At 45.0% G+C, this 21772-nt stretch overlaps 1 protein-coding gene across 3 annotated transcripts in view; it reads left to right on the forward strand.

Annotated features, from left to right (window-relative positions):
- Positions 1–4633: 4633 nt before the first annotated feature.
- NCKIPSD (NCK interacting protein with SH3 domain) overlaps positions 4634–21772 on the forward strand; it is a 143482-nt gene continuing 126343 nt past the window's right edge. For 2 of the 3 annotated variants that reach the window (XM_068135396.2, XM_068135407.2), the window contains exon 1: positions 4634–4962. In XM_068135396.2, the coding sequence (XP_067991497.2) occupies positions 4798–4962 (165 nt within the window). In that variant the 5' untranslated portion in view covers positions 4634–4797. Of the gene's footprint in view, positions 4963–8996; positions 9049–21772 lie in introns of all 3 variants that reach the window. The other variant, XM_068135416.2, reaches the window with a different exon arrangement.

Genomic DNA, 21772 nt, shown 5'->3' on the forward strand with positions numbered 1-21772 from the left:
TTTGCCAAGTAACAAACTGACTCAAATGCAATACCCTCTCCTCTGGCGAGGGTAATAATCAATTTCCATCCGATTGACCAGAGCATTGATTAAATCATTAATTATAACATTATGAAATGGACAAGCTGAAGTATCCATCGCAACGGGGGGGGGGGGGGAGATGGCAGTGGATTTTGCAAACCTCTGCACGACAACTTGCTTGTTTGTTGCACACAGCTCTTTTCCTATTCCATCTCCAGGTGCTGCATGACGTCATCGTCGGGCACCAAATGGGCCCTGCAATGACTCACCGAAAGGGAGTACTCAGTTTTCACTCCGTTTTCTTTCTTTCTTTCTTTCTTTCTTGTTTGTTTATCCGGGTGATATCTCAGCCATCCTTTCAGCTAGGAAACTGAAATTTGGGTACAATAGTAAGCACATGCTTTGACAAAAATTGTCTTTTTTGTTTTTTGATCAATTATTTAATTGATGAATTACCTAATTCTTATCGATTTATTAATCACTTATTCATTTTTGATTTACCAATTTATCAATTATTTATTGATGAATCAATTTATCAATTAATTACTTAATTTTTAGTGAATTAATTATTCAATTAATTTTCATGAAGTTATAAAGTTACAGCTTTAAATGAAACTGGTGGTTCAGGTACAGTCGGGGCCAAAAATATTGTCATCCTTGCACTTTTTTCAAATAACTCACAATTTTTTCAAAACTAATATTCAAATTCACAAACTCACAATAATAATCAAAATATTACAGAACCTTTGTTTTTTATTCAGAACTTAATATATCCTTTTAAATAAATAAATAAAAAGAAATGGCATTGACAAAATTATTGACACCCGAGATTTAATATTTCGTAGCACTTTGGACAAAATAACTGCAGTCAAGCGCTTCCTGAAGCCACGAATGAGCTTCCTCCACCTCTCTACTGGCAGTTTGGCCCACTCTTCTTGTGCAAACTGCTCCAGTTCTCCTAGATTTGAAGGATGCCTTCTCCCAACTGCTGTTTTCAGATCTCCCCACAGGTGTTCAATGGGATTTAGATCTGGACGCATTGCTGGCCACTTCAGAACAGTCCAGTGTTTTGTCTTGAACCATTCCTGGGTGCTTTTTGAAGTGTTTGGGGTCATCGTCCTGCTGCAAGACCCATGACCTTCGATGGAGACCCAGCTTTCTGACACTGGGTTGAACATTGCGCTCCAAAATGCCTAGGCAATCTCCTGATTTCATGATGCCATGCACATATTCAAGGCACCAGTGCCAGAGACAGCACAGCAACCCCAAAACATCACTGAACCTCCTCCATGTTTGACTGTAAGGAAGGTGTTCTTTTCTTTGAAGGCTTCATTTTGTTTTCTGCAAACATAGAGATGATGTGCTTTACCAAAAAGCTCTTATTTGGTCTCATCTGTCCACAGAAGGATTTTGGCTTGTTCAGGTGTGTTTTGGCAAACTCCAGTCAGGCTTTCTTAGCAGTGGGTTCTTCCTGGGTTTCCTACCATAGAACCCCCTTTCATTGAGTTGGCAACGGATGGTGCTAGTTTAAACTGTCGTACCTTGTGTCTGAAGGTCAGCTTGAATCTGTTCGGCAGTTGATCGAGGTGTTTTCTCCACCATTCAAATAATCCTTCACTGCAATCTTCGATCAAGTTTTCTCTTGCGGCCACGTCCAGGGAGGTTGGTTACAGTGCCATGGGCCTTAAACTTCCTGATAGCATTGCGTACAGTGGACACATGAACAACAAGGTCTCTGGAGATGGAATAATTGTGGCCTTGAGATTGTCCATGCTTTGCTACAATGTTGTGTAGGACCGCCTCAGACATTTCTCTGGTTTTCTTTCTTTTCTCCATGCTCATTGCAGCACACACAGTCACACAAAACAGCAGAATGACTCCTTTTCTCTATTCAAACTGGTTGAATGAGTGATTTCTGTGTGGAATAAGGCAAGATTTAGTAATTTTTTTCAGCTTTTTTGTTTTGTTCCACTGCAAACCAAAGAAATACATATGTGGATATCAAAATATTTTTTCATTTCAACAATTTCCTGGAAGAAATGGTGCATTATTTGAAAAAAGTGGAAGGGTGCCAATATGTTTGGCCACAACTGTATGGTATAAGCCAATTTATTAAGAAATTAATTATTTTATAATTATTATTTATTTATTTAATAACGCAATTAATCAATCAATTATTGTCCCTCTCTCTCCCTCCCAATACAATTTATATGTGCTGCACGGGGCAGCATTGCCGGGTACCGATGGTGCCCCGGCAATATCGTGCGTTGGAGGATATGTTATTTATTTGGCATGGGGGCAGTGTAATTTGAATGTTTCTGTACTTGTTGATTTATTGATTAATCAATTAATCGATTAATTCTTTAATTATTCGATTAATCACCTACTTGATAAATTTTCAGTTGCAGATTCGGATGAAACAGTGGAGGTTTAGATATGCTATTGCCAATTGTTCAATAAATTAAGTTTTTTTACGATTATTATTTATTTATTTTCATCATTAATCACTTGTTTATTTTCTTTCTCATCTGGGCAATATCTCAGGCAACTTTTGAGCTAGGAAGCTGATATTCGGACGTGACAGTGACCAAGTGATTTAACTCTAAAATAAATTTTTATTTGTTGAATAAATCAATGAACCAATTAATTATTTAATTTTTTGATTAATTAATGCCTTTTCTAAAAGTTACAGCTTTGAATGAAACACTGGTAGTTTAGGTATTCTATTAGCCAATTGATTAAGAAATTAATGATTTTACGATTATTATTTATTTATTTTAATTAATTACATATTTATAATAATAATAATAAATCTTTGTTGTCCCATATTCAGGGAAATTATTCTTTGGTGACACCGTAAGTTAACCATCATAAAAACATAAAACACAAAGGGAATTTAAAAAACGAAGTAAAAAGATATAAAATATATATAAAATATGGAAGATGGACGAAACAGCAAAATAGCTAGGAATTTGAATTTACCATTTGAATTGCACATGGTACAAATGACTTTTTGAAAATGTTCTTCTTCATCCTTACACGAACGAAAGCGTCTCCCTGATGGCAGTTTTTCAAAAAGTCCGTTCAAGAAATGACTTTCATCGGTACACACCTGCACCGCCTTCCGCCTTATCTGGGCAATATCTCAGGCACAATTTGAACTAGAAAGCTGATATTTGGACATGACAGTGACCAAAGTGATTTGGCGATAAAGGGTATTTTTGATTAATTAATTAATTAATTGATTGATTTAAAGAAATCTAATAATTACTTGATTAATTAATTTTCAAAAAGTTACAGATTCAGATGAAGCAATGGTGGCTTCGGTATGGTATTGCCAATTGTTTAAGAAATTAATTATTTTATGATTATTATTTATTTATTTTAATTACACAATTAGTCGATCAATTATGGTACACTACTCCCTCACAATTCCGTCTCCATGTGCCACGCTGGAGGATATGTTATGACCTCCGCCACCAAAGGTGGATGGAGGTTATGTTTTCACTCCTGTCTGTCTGTCTGTCCGTTTGTGAACAAAATATCTCAAAACGTTGTGGACGGATTTGGACGAAATTTGGCAGAGATGTGGCGTATGTGACAAGGAAGAAATGATTCGATTTTGGTGAAGATCCGGGTTCGGATCCGGCTATTAGAATGTTTAAAGTGATTCTTCACCATTAGGAGATAGGGCCAAAAACGATACAAAGCACGATATCTCAAAAAGTTGTGGACGGATTTGGACGAAACTTGTTGGACAGGTTATGTGTGTGACAAGGAAGAATCGATTCAATTTTGGTGAAGATCTGGATCCAGATCCAGTTAGTATAATTTTAAAAGTGATTCTTCACCATTGAGTGATATGGCCAACCAGGCGGAGGTGTGCTCTCTACTGAGTGTTGTTCTAGTTTATTTATTTACTTGGCATGGGGGCGGACGGTGTACTTTGAATGTAGCTCTCTTTGTTCGATATATTACGAAAAGGAATGAAGGAAAGGGCAGGGCGGCAGGCGGCCATTTGGCCCATCCTGACAGTGACTGATAGTGATAACCTAATCATGACAATCCGTACACCTTGTCCTATCTGCTGTATAATTACACGTCTTCCTCTTCAAATTAAACAACCGCCCTTAAGTGGGGGATTTGGCTGGGGGTACCAGCGCACAATGGCCTGCTCCTTTAGAAATACATCGTGAGAAGTGTAACACCAACGTAAATCTAAAGCAGACCGAATAGCCCACTCCGACCCCCGCCGGCCACCCCTCCTTGTTTCCTCCCCATTTATTCGAATGAGTCACGTTATTACGATACACAGCTTTCCTGCCTCCATTTCTAACCTTTCATGGCAGGTTTTTCATACTTGAGAGAGATTTTGGTTGTTTTTAAATTTGCTTTGAAATTTAAACTAATCGAGCTACTGTTTCCATCTTTTCTCTCTGGCACGGGTTTGGCGGTGTAGCGGACGCCATAGTTAACGGTGGTGTAAAGCAATGAAAGTCGTTTTATTCTGTTGTCTGCGATATCTTCCTGCTGTGCATCTTAATTTTTCAGTTTAATCTTTAATGCTGGCGAGTGGGGTAAAAAAAGTTTTATACATTTGCGTGATTGCGTCACATACGTTCTGACGTAATCATTATATTCCTCCGCTGCAGAAGCGGTTGCTTTTCCGTCAATTTGCTGCAACGGCTCTGGTTTCCCTCTCTTTCCCTCCTCTGTGCTTGTAGTATTGTACCACCGCCATCGTCACATCAACCAGCACAACGCTAAGTCGCCATCATGTATCGCGCCCTGTACGACTTCAAGTCCGCCGAGCCGAATTCGTTGCGTTTCAAGGCTGGTGAGCGGTTCGTGGTTCTGGAGCGAAGTAACCAGCACTGGTGGCTCGCCTCGCACGGTGGTGCTGTGGGTTATGTTCCAGCTTTGTACCTGCACAAGGATGAGGTGAGTGACCCTGCACCGTCCACACACTACAGAGGTGCCTGGACTTTCGGAATCGAACACTCCTTGATCCTGTCCCTCATGGCAGCCTCTTCCCGAGGACTGTTAACCCGATGCTGTCCCTTTCCCCCTCTCTGCCCCACACCATACTGATTGTGGTTGCCTTGAATTCGTTCAGAATTTAAAACTGGGTTTGTTGTGATGCACCCGCAAGGCAGAAGCCCCTTCCCTCTACTCCCCACTCCCCACTCCCCACTCTACCCACTTCCAGCCTTGTTCTTTCACCCTCCGTCTCTCTCTCCCTTTTCCCCATTTACCTTACCCTTCCCAGGATGTTCACCAGACTCCTTTGTTGAAAGCTAACCATCCCCACCCTACAACCCCCACTACCACTCCCCTCTTGATTGCTGACAACCCAACCCGCACTCCTCAAACAGTTACTCACAAAGTTGTGTGCGCCTTGTTGAGCACGTGACATTGGCCTCTCGCTTTGATGACCTTTTTTCTGAGACATCCTGATCCCAACTTGATATTGGACAAAGTATCGGTTAGAACGAGTCCTCCTGTCATGAGCATGCCACGCTTGTTGTGCTTGGAGTACTTGGTATGCAGGTGCAATTTGTGCGCCCTTCCTGCTTGGAAATGGAAGCCTCTGCGATCAAACCTACGTTGGGATTCGGCTACTACGCCGACCTATCGATCTTATCCACCCCTACGTTCTCCCTTACCCCTCATCATTACCCGTACCTCGTTATCGATCACCATTTATTTTTTCCCTCGGCCCTGCTGTTGCCATCTCCCCTTACCCCCTTTTCTCCTTGCTCTTCTATTTGTTCTGTTGCATCTGGACCCGTTCAGTGTTCTAGCTCTTCCACAAGCTTTGACTCTGTAAAGAAAAAATAAAAGCAAAAATGACCTGGGATGAAACCCGCGTTGGGGGTCCAGCATGGGATGAAAGCCACGTTTGGGGTCCAGCATGGGATGAAAGCCGCGTTGGGGGTCCAGCATGGGATGAAAGCCGCGTTGGGGGTCCAGCATGGGATAAAACCCGTGTTGGGGGTCCAACATGGGATGAAACCCACGTTGGTGGTCTAGCATGGGGTGAAACCCGCGTTGGGGGTCCAGCTTGGGATTAAATCCGCGTTGGGGGTCCAGCTTGGGATTAAATCCGCGTTGGGGGTGCAGCTTGGGATTAAACCCGCGTTGGGGGTCCAGCTTGGGATTAAACCCGTGTTGGGGGGTCCAGCATGGGATTAAACCCACGTTGGGGGTCCAGCATGGGGATGAAACCCGTGTTGGGGGTCCAGTTTGGGATTAAACCGGTGTTGGGGGGTCCAGCGTGGGATTAAACCCACGTTGGGGGTCCAGCATGGGAAGAAACCCACGTTGGGGGTCCAGCCTGGGATGAAACCCGCGTTGGGGGTCCAGCCTGGGATGAAACCCACGTTGGGGGTCCAGCCTGGGATGAAACCCGGGTTCGGGGACCAGCCTGGGATGAAACCCGTGTTGGGGGACCAGCCTGGGATGAAACCTGCGTTGGTGGTCCAGCATGGGATGAAAGCCACATTGGTGGGGGTCCAGCATGGGATGAAACCCGGGTTGGGGGACCAGCCTGGGATGAAACCTGCGTTGGTGGTCCAGCATGGAATGAAACCCGTGTTAGGGGTCCAGCTTGGGATTAAACCCACGTTGGGGGTCCAGCATGGGATTAAACCTGCTTTGGGGGTCCAGCATGGGATGAAACCCACGTTCAGGGTCCAGCATGGGGGACCTGCGCTTAGGATTCAACATGAGATGAAACCTGTGTTGGGGGTCCAGCCTGGGATGAAACCCGGGTTGGGGCTCCAGTCTGGGATTAAACCCGCGTTGAGGGTTCAGCATATGATGAAATGCGTGTTGGTTGTCCAACATGGGATGAAACCCAGGTTGGGGGTCCAGTCTGGGATGAAACCCGGGTTTGGGGTCCAGCCTGGGATTAGACCCGGGTTTGGGGTCCATCCTGGGATTAGACCCAGGTTGGGGGTCCAGCCTGAGATGAAACCCGGGTTGGGGGTCCAGCCTGGGATGAAACCCACATTGGGGGTCCAGCCTGGAATGAAACCCACATTGGGGATCCAGCCTGGAATGAAACCCACGCTGGGGGTCCAGCCTGGGATGAAACCCACATTGGGGGTCCAGCCTGGAATGAAACCCACATTAGGGGTCCATCCTGGGATGAAACCTGAACAAGACTGCTGAGGAAAGACCACACTGAAAACGGAACGTTCTTGTCGATAGATATCTCTGGGAATGGGGCCTAGCTCGTGCTTGGAAAGCAGCATTTTTTAATATTTTTTTTTGTGTATGCAGAATCGAGGCATGTGTTGAACATGAAAGCTAGCACATTGAACATGAAAACATGCACAGACACATAAAACATACAATGAAGGGAACGGGAGACAAGAGGTGGAGAGAGAGGAAAGCACACAAGCACAACAGTCAAGAACAGGGACGTCGGTAGATCTGGGGAGGGGGGAGGGCTGGGGGAGGAGGGAGGGGTACGCGGTGTAAAGCAAATGAACACTACGAGGAATTTCAGGAAATAAGTTGGGGATTGAAAGAGGTGGATTTGGGGCGTTTTAACGGTGGTAGAAAAGATCAAGGTTTTGGATGGGGAAAGATAAGAGATGGTGGTGAACAGCTGTTTTAAAGACCTGGAGGGCGGAGAGGGATTGAAGAGAGTGAGGGAGATTGTTCAAGAGGCGGGAGAAAAGAGGAATGAAAGAGTAAAGGTCAGCAGAGAGTCTTGATTTTGGCAGTTTCACGAGAAGAGGGTTGCTGGTAGGGCTGTCAACCGATCCGAGACCGGGACGAAATCCCGGCGGTTTCGGCTTTCGAGACGGTCTCGGGACGGTCCCGAGATAAATTGACTGACGCAATTTCTCGGTAAAAAAATCCCGGTTAAAATTCCAACTTCTTGCAGATATTTTCCATAATAGAGGCATTTATTGAGCCTTGCTTTCATTACTCTGCTTCTGCACAAGCATCATTTTTCACAAGTGCAGCTGAACTGACACAAACGATGATAAATAAAGTGAACTCACTGTTCCAGGATTTTCCCCTTGTCAACAAACAATGCACTGCAAACGAATCCGAATTCCGAATCCGGATCTTCACCAACATCTAATCATGTCGTCCTTGTCACACACGCTGCATCTCCACAAAATTTCGTCCGAATCCGTCCACAACTTTTTGAGATATTGTGTTCACAAACAAACGGACAAACAGACAGGAGTGAAAACATAACCTCCATCTACCTTTGGTGGCGGAGGTAACGAAATCAGGATAAAGGTCCCAATGAAAATCCCCCGCGTCGCGGCTTTATTTAAACCGTTGAATCCTTCCGCTGTATCACTCCGCCTCGCCCCGCCCCGCTGCGGTCACGTGTCCGTCCTTGGAGACGAGTTACGGAATGTGGTTGCTAGGGTCTTTAGCAGATTAATATCGAGGGACGATGTTTATTTAGATTAAAAACACGTTTATAACGGATTATTCTACACAATGTATTAATACAAGTACAATACATTATGTAGTTTTATGAAATGAGTTTTTGATGAACGTTTATGTTTAATTGCAACGCTAAATCTATAAATTGTAAGAATCCCTCGGGGTTTGGTTTGACGGTTTGAATGTGAAAGTATTTTGGTTATCTTATCTCCACTTTAGGCCTGATAAGTTGATTACGTTTACTTTAGTCACAGAGTCAAAATAAGGAGGGGGTGGGGGGGGGGGGGTGATCACTACACCGCCTGCTTTATAATTTACTAGCAGAAGTACCCGGCATTGCCGGGCAGGGGAGGGGAGGGGAGGGGAACGGGGGGGGAGCGAGCCCCTTGGCAAAGCGAGCGATTTTTTTTTTTCATAGCGTCATAGCGTTCATAGCGTCATCACGTGATCGCTCTGAGCGAATCAGCGCCCACCTGCTCTGATGCCGTGGATTCCGTGCGCTGAAATGCGCTGAGGTAAATATGAATAAAAAATATTTCGTTGTGTGGCAGGAACTTCTGAAAATGTCTGCCGTCGTCCTGGTGGGGCTTCCGAGGAATTCAGGTAACGCAGTCGGGTTGATCAAAGCATGGGCTCGGATAACTTGGGTGTCTTATCAGTCGACAATTGTTAAAACACGTGAACATTCGATGAAAGGCGTTATTTAGCGTTATAAGTTTCAATTTCTGGAATAAGGGGTCGGTATATTCGATCCGTCCACCGAACGGCTATCAACGGGTTGAACAAAAAATTGTACATTCCGATTTGAGTTGAGGCACACAACGCTGCGTCATTATAGCCCGCTTAACGGAACTATTTAAAAAAAAGTAACATGCACATGTGCGCAGCAGCAGGACGCGGCACCGATTGAACTATCATGAATATCGAACGGTCGTACGTGTACGCGCGCGAGCTACGAGAACGCTTGACATGCCCGATCACAACTCACAAAATGATAATGAAACTCCAACCGGGACTCGAATATGCCTGGGCAGAAACATTTTCTCCCTCTCTCTGACATTCCGAGCAAGAAATTACATGACAATACAAACTGTAATGAGATAACCCGGTCCCATCGGTGGCCATCTGCATGTAGGCGGTGTATTTTATTTCATCCCGGTAAATGGAAGCTAAGTCGGAATTTAAGTACTCAACATCAGAAATGAATTTTTTTCATTGTTGTTTATATATTGTAATGAAATTCCATAATTTTTGAAGCCTTTTTTTTTTTTTTTTTTTTTTAATATGTATTACTTTGTCAGGAACCAAGCCGATCCGAGATCCCGTTATGAAAATTGAAAATTTATCGAGACGGGATTTTGAATCTAGCTAACAGCACTAGCTTGCTGGCAGATCTTGTGCATCCTGCAGGAATATTTGGGGAGCATAGCACAAACAGAGCAGGGGGGGAGCAAGGCCAGAGAGGAGTCGGTAGAACACAGAACGGCCACCAACCTGCCTGCAGTGAGAGAGAGAAAGGCCATCAGTATCGGCTTCATCGTGGGAGATACCAATGATTCTGAATGCTTTGGTTTCAACCGCATGAAGCCGAGCTAGGTGTGAGGCAGGAGCACCAGCCAGAGCAGTATTCCACTGAGCTGTGGATGAAAGCTTTGTACGTTGTGAGGAGCTCAGAAGTGCCCAGAAAGGACTTTGCACGACGGAGGATGCCCAGACGGCAACTTGCTTTGGAGGCCGGCTTGGAAATGTGGTATTCCCAGGAAAGATCATGGCAGATAGTGAGACCCAAAAGCTTGAGTGACAGAACTTCTTCTAGAGGATTGTTTAGAAAGTAGATGGGATGGTTGTCCAGTTGATCTTTTCGGAGAGACAAAGTGAGTGTGTCAGATTTGTCAGGATTGGAAGACATGTTCCACTTGTTTGACGAGTTTGAGATATTGTCCAGGTCTGCAAAGAGTGAAGAGGCTGCTGTCTGCCGATCTGAGGGTTGAGATTTGGAGCGTCAGAGAGTGGAGGCATCAGCAAAGAGATAGAGAGGATTTTCCAGAGAGTCGGAGAGATCATTGATAAAGACCAGAAAAAGCACCGGGCCCAGAATACTGCCTTGGGGAACTCAACCTGAACAGGAAGGGGAGATGAGAGAATTCCATTCAGGGCCACACATTGACTGCAACCAGAGAGGAAGTCTGCAAGTTATGCGTGGAGTTTTCCATGGATACCAAAGGAGGAGAGTTTGGTGGGCGGGGTGCCAGACCGTATCGAATGCACGATATATGTGAAGGGAGACAGCTCTGATTTCCTGTTTGGCATTGAGGACCTCCATCCATTGCTGAGACAACAGAAGCAAAATGTCCAGAGTAGCATGACCTGGTCTGAATCCGAATTGATGATCTGAGATCAAGCCATTGGAGAAGAGGGAGGATATGATGTCAGAGGCGATGATGGATTCCATGACCTTGCTGATTAATGGGAGCAGGCTGTTTGGTTGTTACAAGAATCTGTTTTTGCACCTCTTTTGTGTAAAGCGGTAATGTTGCCTGATTTCCAAGCAGATGGCAGATAACCTTGAGCAAAAGAGAGGGTGAAGAGATCAGAGAAAGGGTGAGATAGAGCGGCAGAGCAGGATTTTAGGACCCGTGGGCTGATGCCGTCTGGTCTCGTTGCAGAATCAGAGTCGAGGTTTGACAGAACTTCTCCACCTTGTCGGGAGAGAAGTACACAGAGTCCAGGAGCAGCTGGGTATGACTGTGTAAGGTGGGTACAGAGAGCGATGGGTTAGGGACACGAGATATTAAGCCAAACACAGAGTTGAGGCATTTGGCTTTGTCACGTGCGGTGTCAGCTGAATAGCTGTTTGAGGTAAGGGAGGGGAGGGGATGGGACGGGAACAAACATCAGAAACAGATTTAACCAGACGCCAGCAACAGATTTGACCAGAGGAGGGAGACAGGTTTGAGAGTTCCGTCTTGAGAGTAGAGAGATATTGTTTCCTGGCTCTCCTGAGGGTAGACACACTCTTGTTCTGAGCTTTGTGAAAGGAGCTGAGATTGCCTTCAGTTGGATTTGCCTTCCAGGAGGCGAAGGCAAGTTGTTTCAGGGCAACTGCCTCACCACAAGATTCAGTGTAGCATGGACGGGAGGAAGGGTAAGACAACTAGAGACGAGACGAGACGAGACGAGACGGGATGTGTGTGTGTAAGTGTAAAAGAAAAAGAAAAAGAAACAAGCACAGATACATTCAAAGTACACTGCCCCCATGCCAAATAATTAAATATCCTACAGCGCGGCATTGCCGGGGCGCCTCCGGTGCCCGGCAATACCGCAGTGCAGCTCAGAGGCTGCATTGGGAGGGAGAGGTGCACACTAATTGATTGATTAATTGTATAATTAAAATCAATAAAAGATTATCACAAATTATTTTCTTAATCAATTGGCTAATAGCATAACTAAACCAATTGTGCTTCATCCGAAGATGTATCTTTTAGAAATTTAATTAAATAAGTCATTAATAAAAAAATTAAATAATTAATTGATTAATCAATAAATAATTCATCAATTAATCAATAAATAATTGATCGATTAAATGATTAATCGATAAACCAAAAATGTCCTTGATAGCCACATCACTTGGTCACTCATGTCCAAATATTAGCTTCCGAGCTCAAAAGGTGCCTGAGATATTGGCCAAATGAGAAAGAAAATAAATAAATGATTAATAATGAAAATAAATAAATAATAATCATAAAAAAATTAAATTATTAATCAATTCGGTCAGAGAACACATAAACCACCACCATTTCATCAGAATCTGCAACTCTAAAAAAAAATAAAAAATTGTCATTAATTAAATAATTAATCGATGAATTGATTAATTGATTAATTAATAAATCAAAAATAGCCTTTGCAGCCAAATCACCTGGTCATTGGCATGTCCAAATATCAGCTTCGTAACTCAAAAGGTGCCTGAGTTGATGGTCAGAAGAGAAAGGAAATTCGATTAATTAAATAAGTACTTAATTAATCGCTAATAATTAAATAACTCATCAATTAATTGATTAATCAAAAAACAAAAAATACCGTTTTTGACAAAGGACTTGCTCACTATTGTGCCGAAATTTCAGATTCCTCGCTCAAAGGATGGCTGAGATATCACCCGGCCAACCAAGAAAACAAGAAAACAAGAAAGAAAACAAACAAACAGAGTGAAAACTGAGTACTCCCTTTCAGCGTGCGTCACTGCCGAGCCCCCTTCGGTGCCCAGCAATGACGATTTGCAATGCCTGGAGATGGCATAGGAAAGGTGCGGTGTACAAAAGAAGCTTACTTTGGAAGAATTCCCAGGAAGAGTTGACATCAGAGGCAGTAGAGATAAAAAAATTAAATTATTAATCAATTCGGTCAGAGAACACATAAACCACCACCATTTCATCAGAATCTGCAACTCTAAAAAAAAATAAAAAATTGTCATTAATTAAATAATTAATCGATTAATTGATTAATTGATTAATTGATTAATTAATAAATCAAAAATAGCCTTTGCAGCCAAATCACCTGGTCATTGGCATGTCCAAATATCAGCTTCGTAACTCAAAAGGTGCCTGAGTATGATAGAAATGATATCTGGGGGGTATATCCTGAGTATGATATCTGGGGGGTATGATAGAAAAACAAGCACATGATTTTCCCCAGATAGATTGTCAAATTTCAACTCGTTATTTTATCGTCCATGCGTTATTGTTTTGATTATAGTTACTTTTGGTTTGAATTTCCTGTAACTTGTAATTATTTAATCGTGTTCTGCTCCTCGTGTGCGGCCTTGTAGTTGTACCCCCGTCGGTGTTTGTTATCTTAATCGTGTTTTGCTTTGTTCTTAGTTTTTTTCCCTTCTACCCCGAACATAATACTCTGTCTAACGTTCTAAATCCCCACCTCCCCCCCCCCCCCCACCCCCAAAAACCAAACAAACAAAAAAAAAACCAAAAACATTTATTTTCCTTTCTCCACGTGTACTGTTGACTCATCCTGTATTTTCTGTCCAGGTGTGCTGTTCGCCCCGCCCCCATTAACTCCTTGCCATCCACCATTTGCCCTTCACGTGACTCGTGGTTGTCCCTCTCGGCTCTCCCCCCGTTGGTATTTTTGTGCACATAAGATTGTTCATGGTTCTGTTTAAATATTATTTAAATATGTATAACCTTTCCCCTTCAGTGTTTTACTCAGTGGTATTTTACAACACGCTGTTTTTCTTCCTATTTAAAAGGCTTTTCTCAATTTCCTCTCCAACTCATTCCACCTCAAAAAAAAGAAATTCAATATCTTATACGTCTCCCTCACTACATGGTCTAAATTCACATTCATTCCATCCCTCCTCCATCATTCTGAACCGGATTGCTAACTTGAAAATCACAACAAACCCAATTTGTTTTCAATGTTCGTCTTTCATTAATCATCCACTTTCTAAACTCCCCTCTTGCCCCTCCCATCCAAATCCCTCCCCTTGCACCTACACTCCTAAACTCCCCCCCTACCCCTCCACTCCTGAACTCCCCCCTTGCCCTTCCACTCCTGAACTCCCCCCTTGCCCTTCCACTCCTGAACTCCCCCCTTGCCCTTCCCCTCCTAAACTCCCCCCTCACTCCTCCCCTTCAAAACTCCCCCCCAACCCCTCCCATTCAAATCTCCCCCCATACCATTCCTCTCCAATTCTCCCTCCTCTCCCCTCCTCCTCAAAGCTGCCTCCTCCCCACTTCGTCTCCCTTCTATCTCATACCTCCACCCCCCCCAACCTTCTTCTTTCCTCTGCCCCCCCTCAAACAACCCCTCACTGTGCCTCATCCCTTCACCTTCAAACCTTTCATCCTCCTCATCCTTCCCTTTCTTGGAACTCTTCTGCAATCGCTGACACACTAACAACTGCTCTCCCTACCTCCCCCTCTCATCCTTCATCTTACCCTCTCATCCTTCATCTTACCCTCTCATCCTTCATCTTACCCTACTCCTCCCCTCCCCTGTCCTGTACCCGATGCTCCCCCTCTCTCCTCATTAACTGTATGGACCTCAAACATCTGGGGCCTTCGCTCAAGCCTGACTGATCTCTCCATACAGGTTGCTTCTGACAATCCAGACTTGATCTGCTTAACAGAGACTTTCCTCCTTCAAGATGTCTCTGATTCCTTAATATCTCTTCCTGGTTACTCCCTCCTCCGGTATGATAGACCTGAGCCTTGGCCTGGTGGTGGGGTGGCTATCTTTATCAAAAACTCTCTTCCTCACTCTCCTTGCACTGCCCTCTCTCCTCCTCACCCCGAGGAGTACCTCTGGCTACGGCTTCCTCTCCGCTCCCACCTTTTGTTCATATGTGTTCTGTACCGTCCCCCAAACAGTGATGACTCCATCGACATTTCACTGTCTGACAACATGGACCAACTTCTATCCACTCATCCCAACTCTCTCTTCCTCATATGTGGTGACTTCAATTGTCATCATGCCACCTGGTTGGGTGTGGGTTCCTCTCTCACCAGTCATGGCACCTCAGCAAAGGACTTCTGTGACTCACTGGGATTGACACAATCTGTCAATTTCCCGACCCGGATCTCAGCCAATGGAGTATCTTCTCTTCTAGACTTGGTTATGACTAACTTCCCTGCTAATGTCTGCTGCTCTCCTTCTGCTCCAATCGGTTTTTCTGATCATGTGCTTGTCAAAGTGGACATCTCTCTGGCCATTCTCAGAGAGCCTCCTCAGCGTCGACGAGTCTGGCATTTCACTCAGGCCGACTGGGACGGTCTTCAAGCAGCCATCAATCGTCTGGATTGGTCTCCCATCTCCACTGCCTCTGACATCAATTCTTCCTGGGAATTCTTCCAAAGCAAACTGATCTCTCTCATGCATAGATTTATCCCATCTCGCCTTCAGTTGTCTTACCCTTCCTCCCGTCCATGGTACACTGAATCTTGTGGTGAGGCAGTTGCCCTGAAACAACTTGCCTTTGCCTCTTGGAAGGCTAATCCAACTGAAGGAAATCTCAGTTCCTTCCACCAAGCTCGGAACAAGTGTGTGTCTACCCTCAGGAGTGCCAGGAAGCACTATCTCTCCTCACTCAAGAATGAACTCTCAAACCTGTCTCCTTCCTCCAAATCCTGGTGGTGTCTGGTCAAATCCGTTTCTGGTGTTTGTTCCCCCTCCATCCCCTCCCTTACCTCAAATGGCCACACAGTTGACATCGCACGTGACAAAGCCGAATGCCTCAACTCTGTGTTTGCCTCAAAATCCTTAGTCCCAAACCCATCTCTCTCTGTTCCCACCTTTCTCAGTCGAACCAAACTGCTCCTGGACTCTGTGACCTTCTCTCCTGACAAGGTGGAGGAGTTTTTGTCAAACCTCGACTCTGATTCTGCAACTGGACCAGATGGCATCAGCCCACGGGTCCTAAAATCCTGCTCTGCCGCTCTATCTCACCCTCTCTCTGTTCTTTTCACCCTATCTTTTGCTCAAGGTCATCTGCCAGCATCCTGGAAATCAGCAAACATTACCGCTTTACACAAAAAAGGTGCAAAAACAGATCCTTGCAACTACAGACCAATCAGCCTGCTCCCAATTATCAGCAAAGTCATGGAATCCATCATTGCTTCGGATATGAAATCTTTCCTCTTCTCCAATGGCTTGATCTCTGATCATCAATTTGGTTTCAGACCAGGTCACTCTACTCTGGACATGCTGCTTCTGCTGTCTCAACAATGGATGGAGGTCCTCAATGCCAAACAGGAAATCAGAGCTGTCTCCCTTGACATATCACGTGCCTTCGATACGGTCTGGCACCCAGCTCTGCTCACCAAACTCTCCTCCTATGGTATCCATGGAAATCTCCATGCATGGCTTGCGGACTTCCTCTCTGGTCGTAGTCAACGTGTGGCCCTGAATGGATTTTTCTCATCTTCCCTTCCCGTTCAGGCTGGAGTTCCCCAAGGCAGTGTGCTGGGCCCTGTGCTTTTTCTGGTCTTTATCAATGATCTCTCCGACTCTCTGGAAAATCCTCTATCTCTTTGCTGATGACTCCACTCTCTGCCGCTCCATTCCTCTTCCCTCAGATCGGCAGTCTGCAGCCTCCTCACTCTCTGAAGACCTGGACAAAATCACAGACTGGTCAAACATGTGGAACATGTCTTTCAATCCTGACAAATCTCACACTCTTACTATGTCTCTCCGAAGAGATCGACTGGACAACCCTCCCATCTACTTTCTCAACAATCCTCTCCAAGAAGTTCTGTCGCTCAAGCTTTTGGGTCTCACCATCTGCCATGATCTTTTTTGGGAAAACCACATTTCCAAGCTGGCCTCCAAAGCCAGTCGCCGACTGGGCATCCTCCGTCGTGCGAAGTCCTTCCTAGGCACACCTGAGCTCCTCACCACATACAAGGCTTTCATCCGCAGCTCAATGGAATACTGTTCTCCCCTATGGGCTGGTGCTCCTGCCTCACACCTGGCTCGGCTTCACGCTGTTGAATCCAAAGCTTTCAGAATCATTGGAATCTCCCGCGATGAAGCTATCTCTGAGGGCCTTTCACTCACTCACCGCAGGCAGGTAGGTGGTCTTTCTGTCTTCTACCGACTCCTCTCCGGCCTTGCTCCCCCAGCTCTCTCTGTGCTCTGTCCCCCAAATATTCCTACAGGTCGCACAAGATCTGCCAGCCACCCTCTGATGGTTAAACTGCCGAAATCGAGGCTCTCTGCTCACCTTCACTCTTTCATTCCTCTTTTCTCCCGCCTCTGGAACAAACTCCCATACTCACTTCAATCACACTCCTCCCTCCAGGTCTTCAAAACAGCTGTTCACCACCATCTCTTATCTTCCCCCATCCAAAACCTTGATCTTTTCTACCCCCACTAATTCACCCCAGATCCACCTTGTTTGAAATTCCAACTTCTTTCCTGGAAGTCTTGGCAGTGTCCATACGTTTTATACCTCTCCCACCCCCCCCCCCCCCTTCCCATGCCTTCCCCCCAAAGCCCTCTCCCTCCCACAGTTCTCTCGATGTCTCCATGTCTCTCGGTCCCTGCTCTCAAATGTTGTGTTTGTGTCCTTCCCCCTCTCTCCCCATCTTGTCTACCGCTCCCGATGTTATTTGTTTTGTGTGTCTGTTTGTCTTTCTGTGTGATTAATGTTCGCTCTTTCACGAGCCTCGATCTTGTATACAAAAAAAAAAAAAAAAAAAAAAAAAATGGGAGACCAGTCCAGATGGATGCTTAAAGACCGTGCCAGACTCGTCGATGCTGATGCTCTCTGAGAATGGCCAGAGAGATGTCTACTTTAACAAGCACATGATCAGAAGAACCGATTGGAGCAGAAGAAGAGCAGCAGACATTTGCAGTGAAGTTTGTCGTTACCAAGTCTAGAAGAGAAGATACTCCGTTGACTGAGATCCCGGTCGGTAAATTGAACGATTGTGTCAGGCCCAATTGGTTGCAGAAATCCTTTGCTGAGGTGCCATGGCTGTTGAGAGAGGTACCCACATTCAGCCAGCTGGCATGATGACAGTTGAAGTCGCCACATATGAGGAAAAGAGAATTGGGATGAGTGGATAGAAGTTGGTCCATGTTGTCAGACAGCGAAATGTAAATGGAGTCATCACTGTTTGGAGGACGGTACAGAACACAAATGAATAAAAGGTGGGAGGGGAGAGGAAGCCGTATCCAGAGGTACCCCATGGGGTGGGGTTGAGATAGGGCAGTGCAAGGAGAGTGAGGAAGAGAGTTTTTGATAAAGATAGCAACCCCACCACCAGGACGAGGCTCAGGTCTATCATACCGGAGGAGGTAGTAACCAGGAAGAGATATTAAGGAATCGTCAACATCTTGAAGGAGGAAAGTGTCTGTTAAACAGATAACGTCTCGTTAATTAGAAGCAACCTGTATGGAGAGATCAATCAGGTTTGAGCAAAGGCCCCGGATGTTTGAGGTCCATACCGTTAATGAAGATAGAGGGCGAGCATCAGCTACAGGACAGGGGAGCGGATGGGTAGGGTCGGGTAAGGTGAGAGGGGGAGGTGGGGAGAGCTGTTCATAGTGTGTCAGAGGTTGCAGAAGAGCGAGGAGAGAAAGGGAAGGACAAGGAGGCCAAAATGTTTGATGGTGATGGGATGAGGCAAAGTGAGGCATTGTCTGAGGTGGGGGGTGGGCAGGGGAAGAACAAAGTAGAAGGTTGGAGGAGGTGGGAGGTATGAGATGGAAGGGAGAGTAAGTGGGTAGGAGGCAGCAGCTTTGAGGAGAAGGGGGGAAAGGGAAGAATTGGAGAAAGATGGTAGGGAGGAGATTATCAGGGGAAGGGGAGAGGGGGGGAGTTTTGAAGGGGAGAGGTGAGGATAAAATTTTGAAGGGGAGGGGGGGGGGATTTTGACCAGGGAAGGGGGGAGATTTGAAGGGGAGGGGGGAGATTTGAAGGGGAGGGGGGGGAGATTTGAAGGGGAGGGGAAGATTTGAAGGGGAGGGGTTGGGGGGAGATTTGGAGGGGAGGGGTTGGGGGGAGATTTGGAGGGGAGGGGAGGGGCAAGGGGGGAGTTTAGGAGGGGAGGTGTGAGGGGGGAGTTTAGGAGGGGAGGGGGGAGGGGGGAGTTTAGGAGGGGAAGGGAGGGGGGAGTTTAGGAGCGGAGGGTCGAGGGGGGGAGTTTAGAAAGTGGACAATTAATGACAAACAAACATTTATCAAACTGGGTTTATTGTGATTTTCAAGTCAGGGATCCGTTTCAAAACGATAAAGGGGGGTGGGGAGTTTAGAGAATGGAGAAAGGAAGAACTGCAGGAGATTGAATTATTTTTTGAAATGGAATGATTTGATGAGGAAGTTGAAAAAAGCCGTATAAGTAGGAAGAAAAACAGCGTGTTGTAATATACCACGGAATAAAACACTGCAGCGGAAAGTTTAAACACATTTAAATAATATTTAAACAAAAACCGTGAAAAACAATCTGGGAAAAGTCCCTGAAGTGAGGGCGAGGATCTGAGAAAGAAGTAGAAAGGGTTGAATGAGTATGGTGGAAACGAGAATTGAAAAGGTGTGTATCGGCTGGAGAGGCAGAAGAAAAAGGAGATAAAGGGGGCGGGGCAAGACAACACACACTTCGTCGTGGGCGGGGACCGCGAGCAGAGAAGGAAATTATATATATATTTTTATTTATATATATATATATATATATATATATATATATATAATATATATTATATATATATATATATATATATATATATATATATATATATATATATATATATTGTTACGGTCCGCGGATAAGATGTTGTTTACAGAGCGGAGGCACCGCGGCCGAACAGTTTTTCCCCGACTAAACCCGATTCCCTGAACGTTGGCCAGATCGCGCCGCAGCTATTCAATGAGGGAAAAGACAAAGACGACACGGATGTGAAGAAGAGGAAGACGAAGGCAAAAAAAAGGTTTGAAATACGATTACTATTTATTACTATTTACAGGCTCAAAGAAACCAAGGAGAAGGAAAGATAATAAAATAATATACAGAAGATTTTAGAGACACAGTGAAAATTACTGGCTTATACAAACTTAATTAAATACCCAGGACAGACAAACAGAAACGGACTCACACGGGGAATTGCAGAGTGGATTGGCTGGAAGGAGTTGTGTGGCTGTAGGGGGGAGGACGGCACGGAGCTGGCTAGAGCTTGATCCCGCACGGGACGTCGGGCTGGACCTCGACGGCCGCCGATGCCACCGATCCTGTCGTGTGCGCGGGATCACGGGGCGGAGCTGCTTGGTGGAGCCGACGCGCTGGTGGGGGGTCTGGCGTGACGGGTTCTCTCCTCTCTCTTTCTTGGTCCAACCACTCTTCACCCCCGACAACTCAACGCAACCAACGCAACCACTCAACGCAACCACTGACGACCAACTAACGACCAACTCTGACCAAAACCACACAACTCAGCTCAGCTCTGACGACTCAGCTCTTGTCATGGACCTCTCTACGCAGCTTCTTGCGCGCGTGCCTTTATAGCGCCTCCGGCGATTAAGCCGCCAGCTTTTAGGACACGCCCATCGGTGTGCTCACCTCGGCCATGGTTGGTCGCGCGACCCTCTGGCTCCGCCCTTGATGACGACGGGCGGGCACGCCTTTCTTCCCCGACCCGAGCACATGTTCAATGGCGGCTTTGGAGGGGATGGAATTGGCATATTGAGGCTTGGCCATGACGAAAGGGGAAATGGAGGTTTTGCTAATGGGAATGAAGGGAATCTATCTATTTCACTTGGTGCAATGGAGTGTCATTTTAATGGAAGACAAGGCCTTACCCTAAAACACATAATAAAGATATAAGCTACTGAACAGGGGTATTATAGTGTCCTTCAATGTATGCTTTATGGAATTAACTACCGGAACACCCTTTGACCTTTATACAACAGACTGGAGGCAGGAAGGGCCAGAATCAAGCGATGATAATAATACACACAATAATTGGTATACAATACAACACAATAAAAAAAATACAATCCTCATATCCGCAACAATATATATATATATATATATATATATATATATATATATATATATATATATATATATATATATTTATATATATATATTTATATATATATATATATATACACAGACTTGGCATTTAATATGGAATATTTTTTTTGTGGGGGTGAACTTACTTTTCAAGATGTCTTAGAACCAAAAGTTCATTGGAATTATGTTGAAATTATTCTAGATTTTGTTAATGTGACCTTTAAAAGAAACAAAGACCGCATTTGACATTTCGAAACAAATAAATTGATCCTTGAAAGTGATGTAAACTAATATCGAACTCAATTCATGGACAGTACTGTGTTAAACTTCTGTACGTTTTCCAGAAGTATCTCTTTATTTTGCACATTAGCCAAAAATTTTTTTAACAAAAACAAAAGTTAAATTACGACTGGGATTACTGACAGTAAAATTACAGTTCAGTACTTCGTGTAACTCCCACGAGCATTCAGTTGTACACGTTGAGGCATGCTCTTCAAGGTTTGGAAAGGAATCGCTTGCCATGCAGTGACAATAGCCTGCTGCAATTCACGCACAGAGGTCGGCTGCTGGTCCAAGTGGTCGATTTAACGCGTTAATTCTGCCCACAAGTTCTCTATTGGATTCATATCCGGGGACATGGCAGGCCACTCCATATGCTCTACACCACGGTCAGCAAGAAAGCGTTGGATCATGCGAGCACGATGAGGCCGTGCATTGTCATCTTGGAAGACAAAGTTTCCTCGAAAGGCTGCACGAGCAAATGGAAGCAATGTTTCTTCCAGAATGGCCCTGTACTTGAACTG

Source organism: Myxine glutinosa, chromosome 1 (genome assembly GCF_964187855.1).
Source record: "Myxine glutinosa chromosome 1, kmMyxGlut1.1, whole genome shotgun sequence".
NCBI classification, from domain to species: Eukaryota; Metazoa; Chordata; class Myxini; order Myxiniformes; family Myxinidae; genus Myxine; species Myxine glutinosa.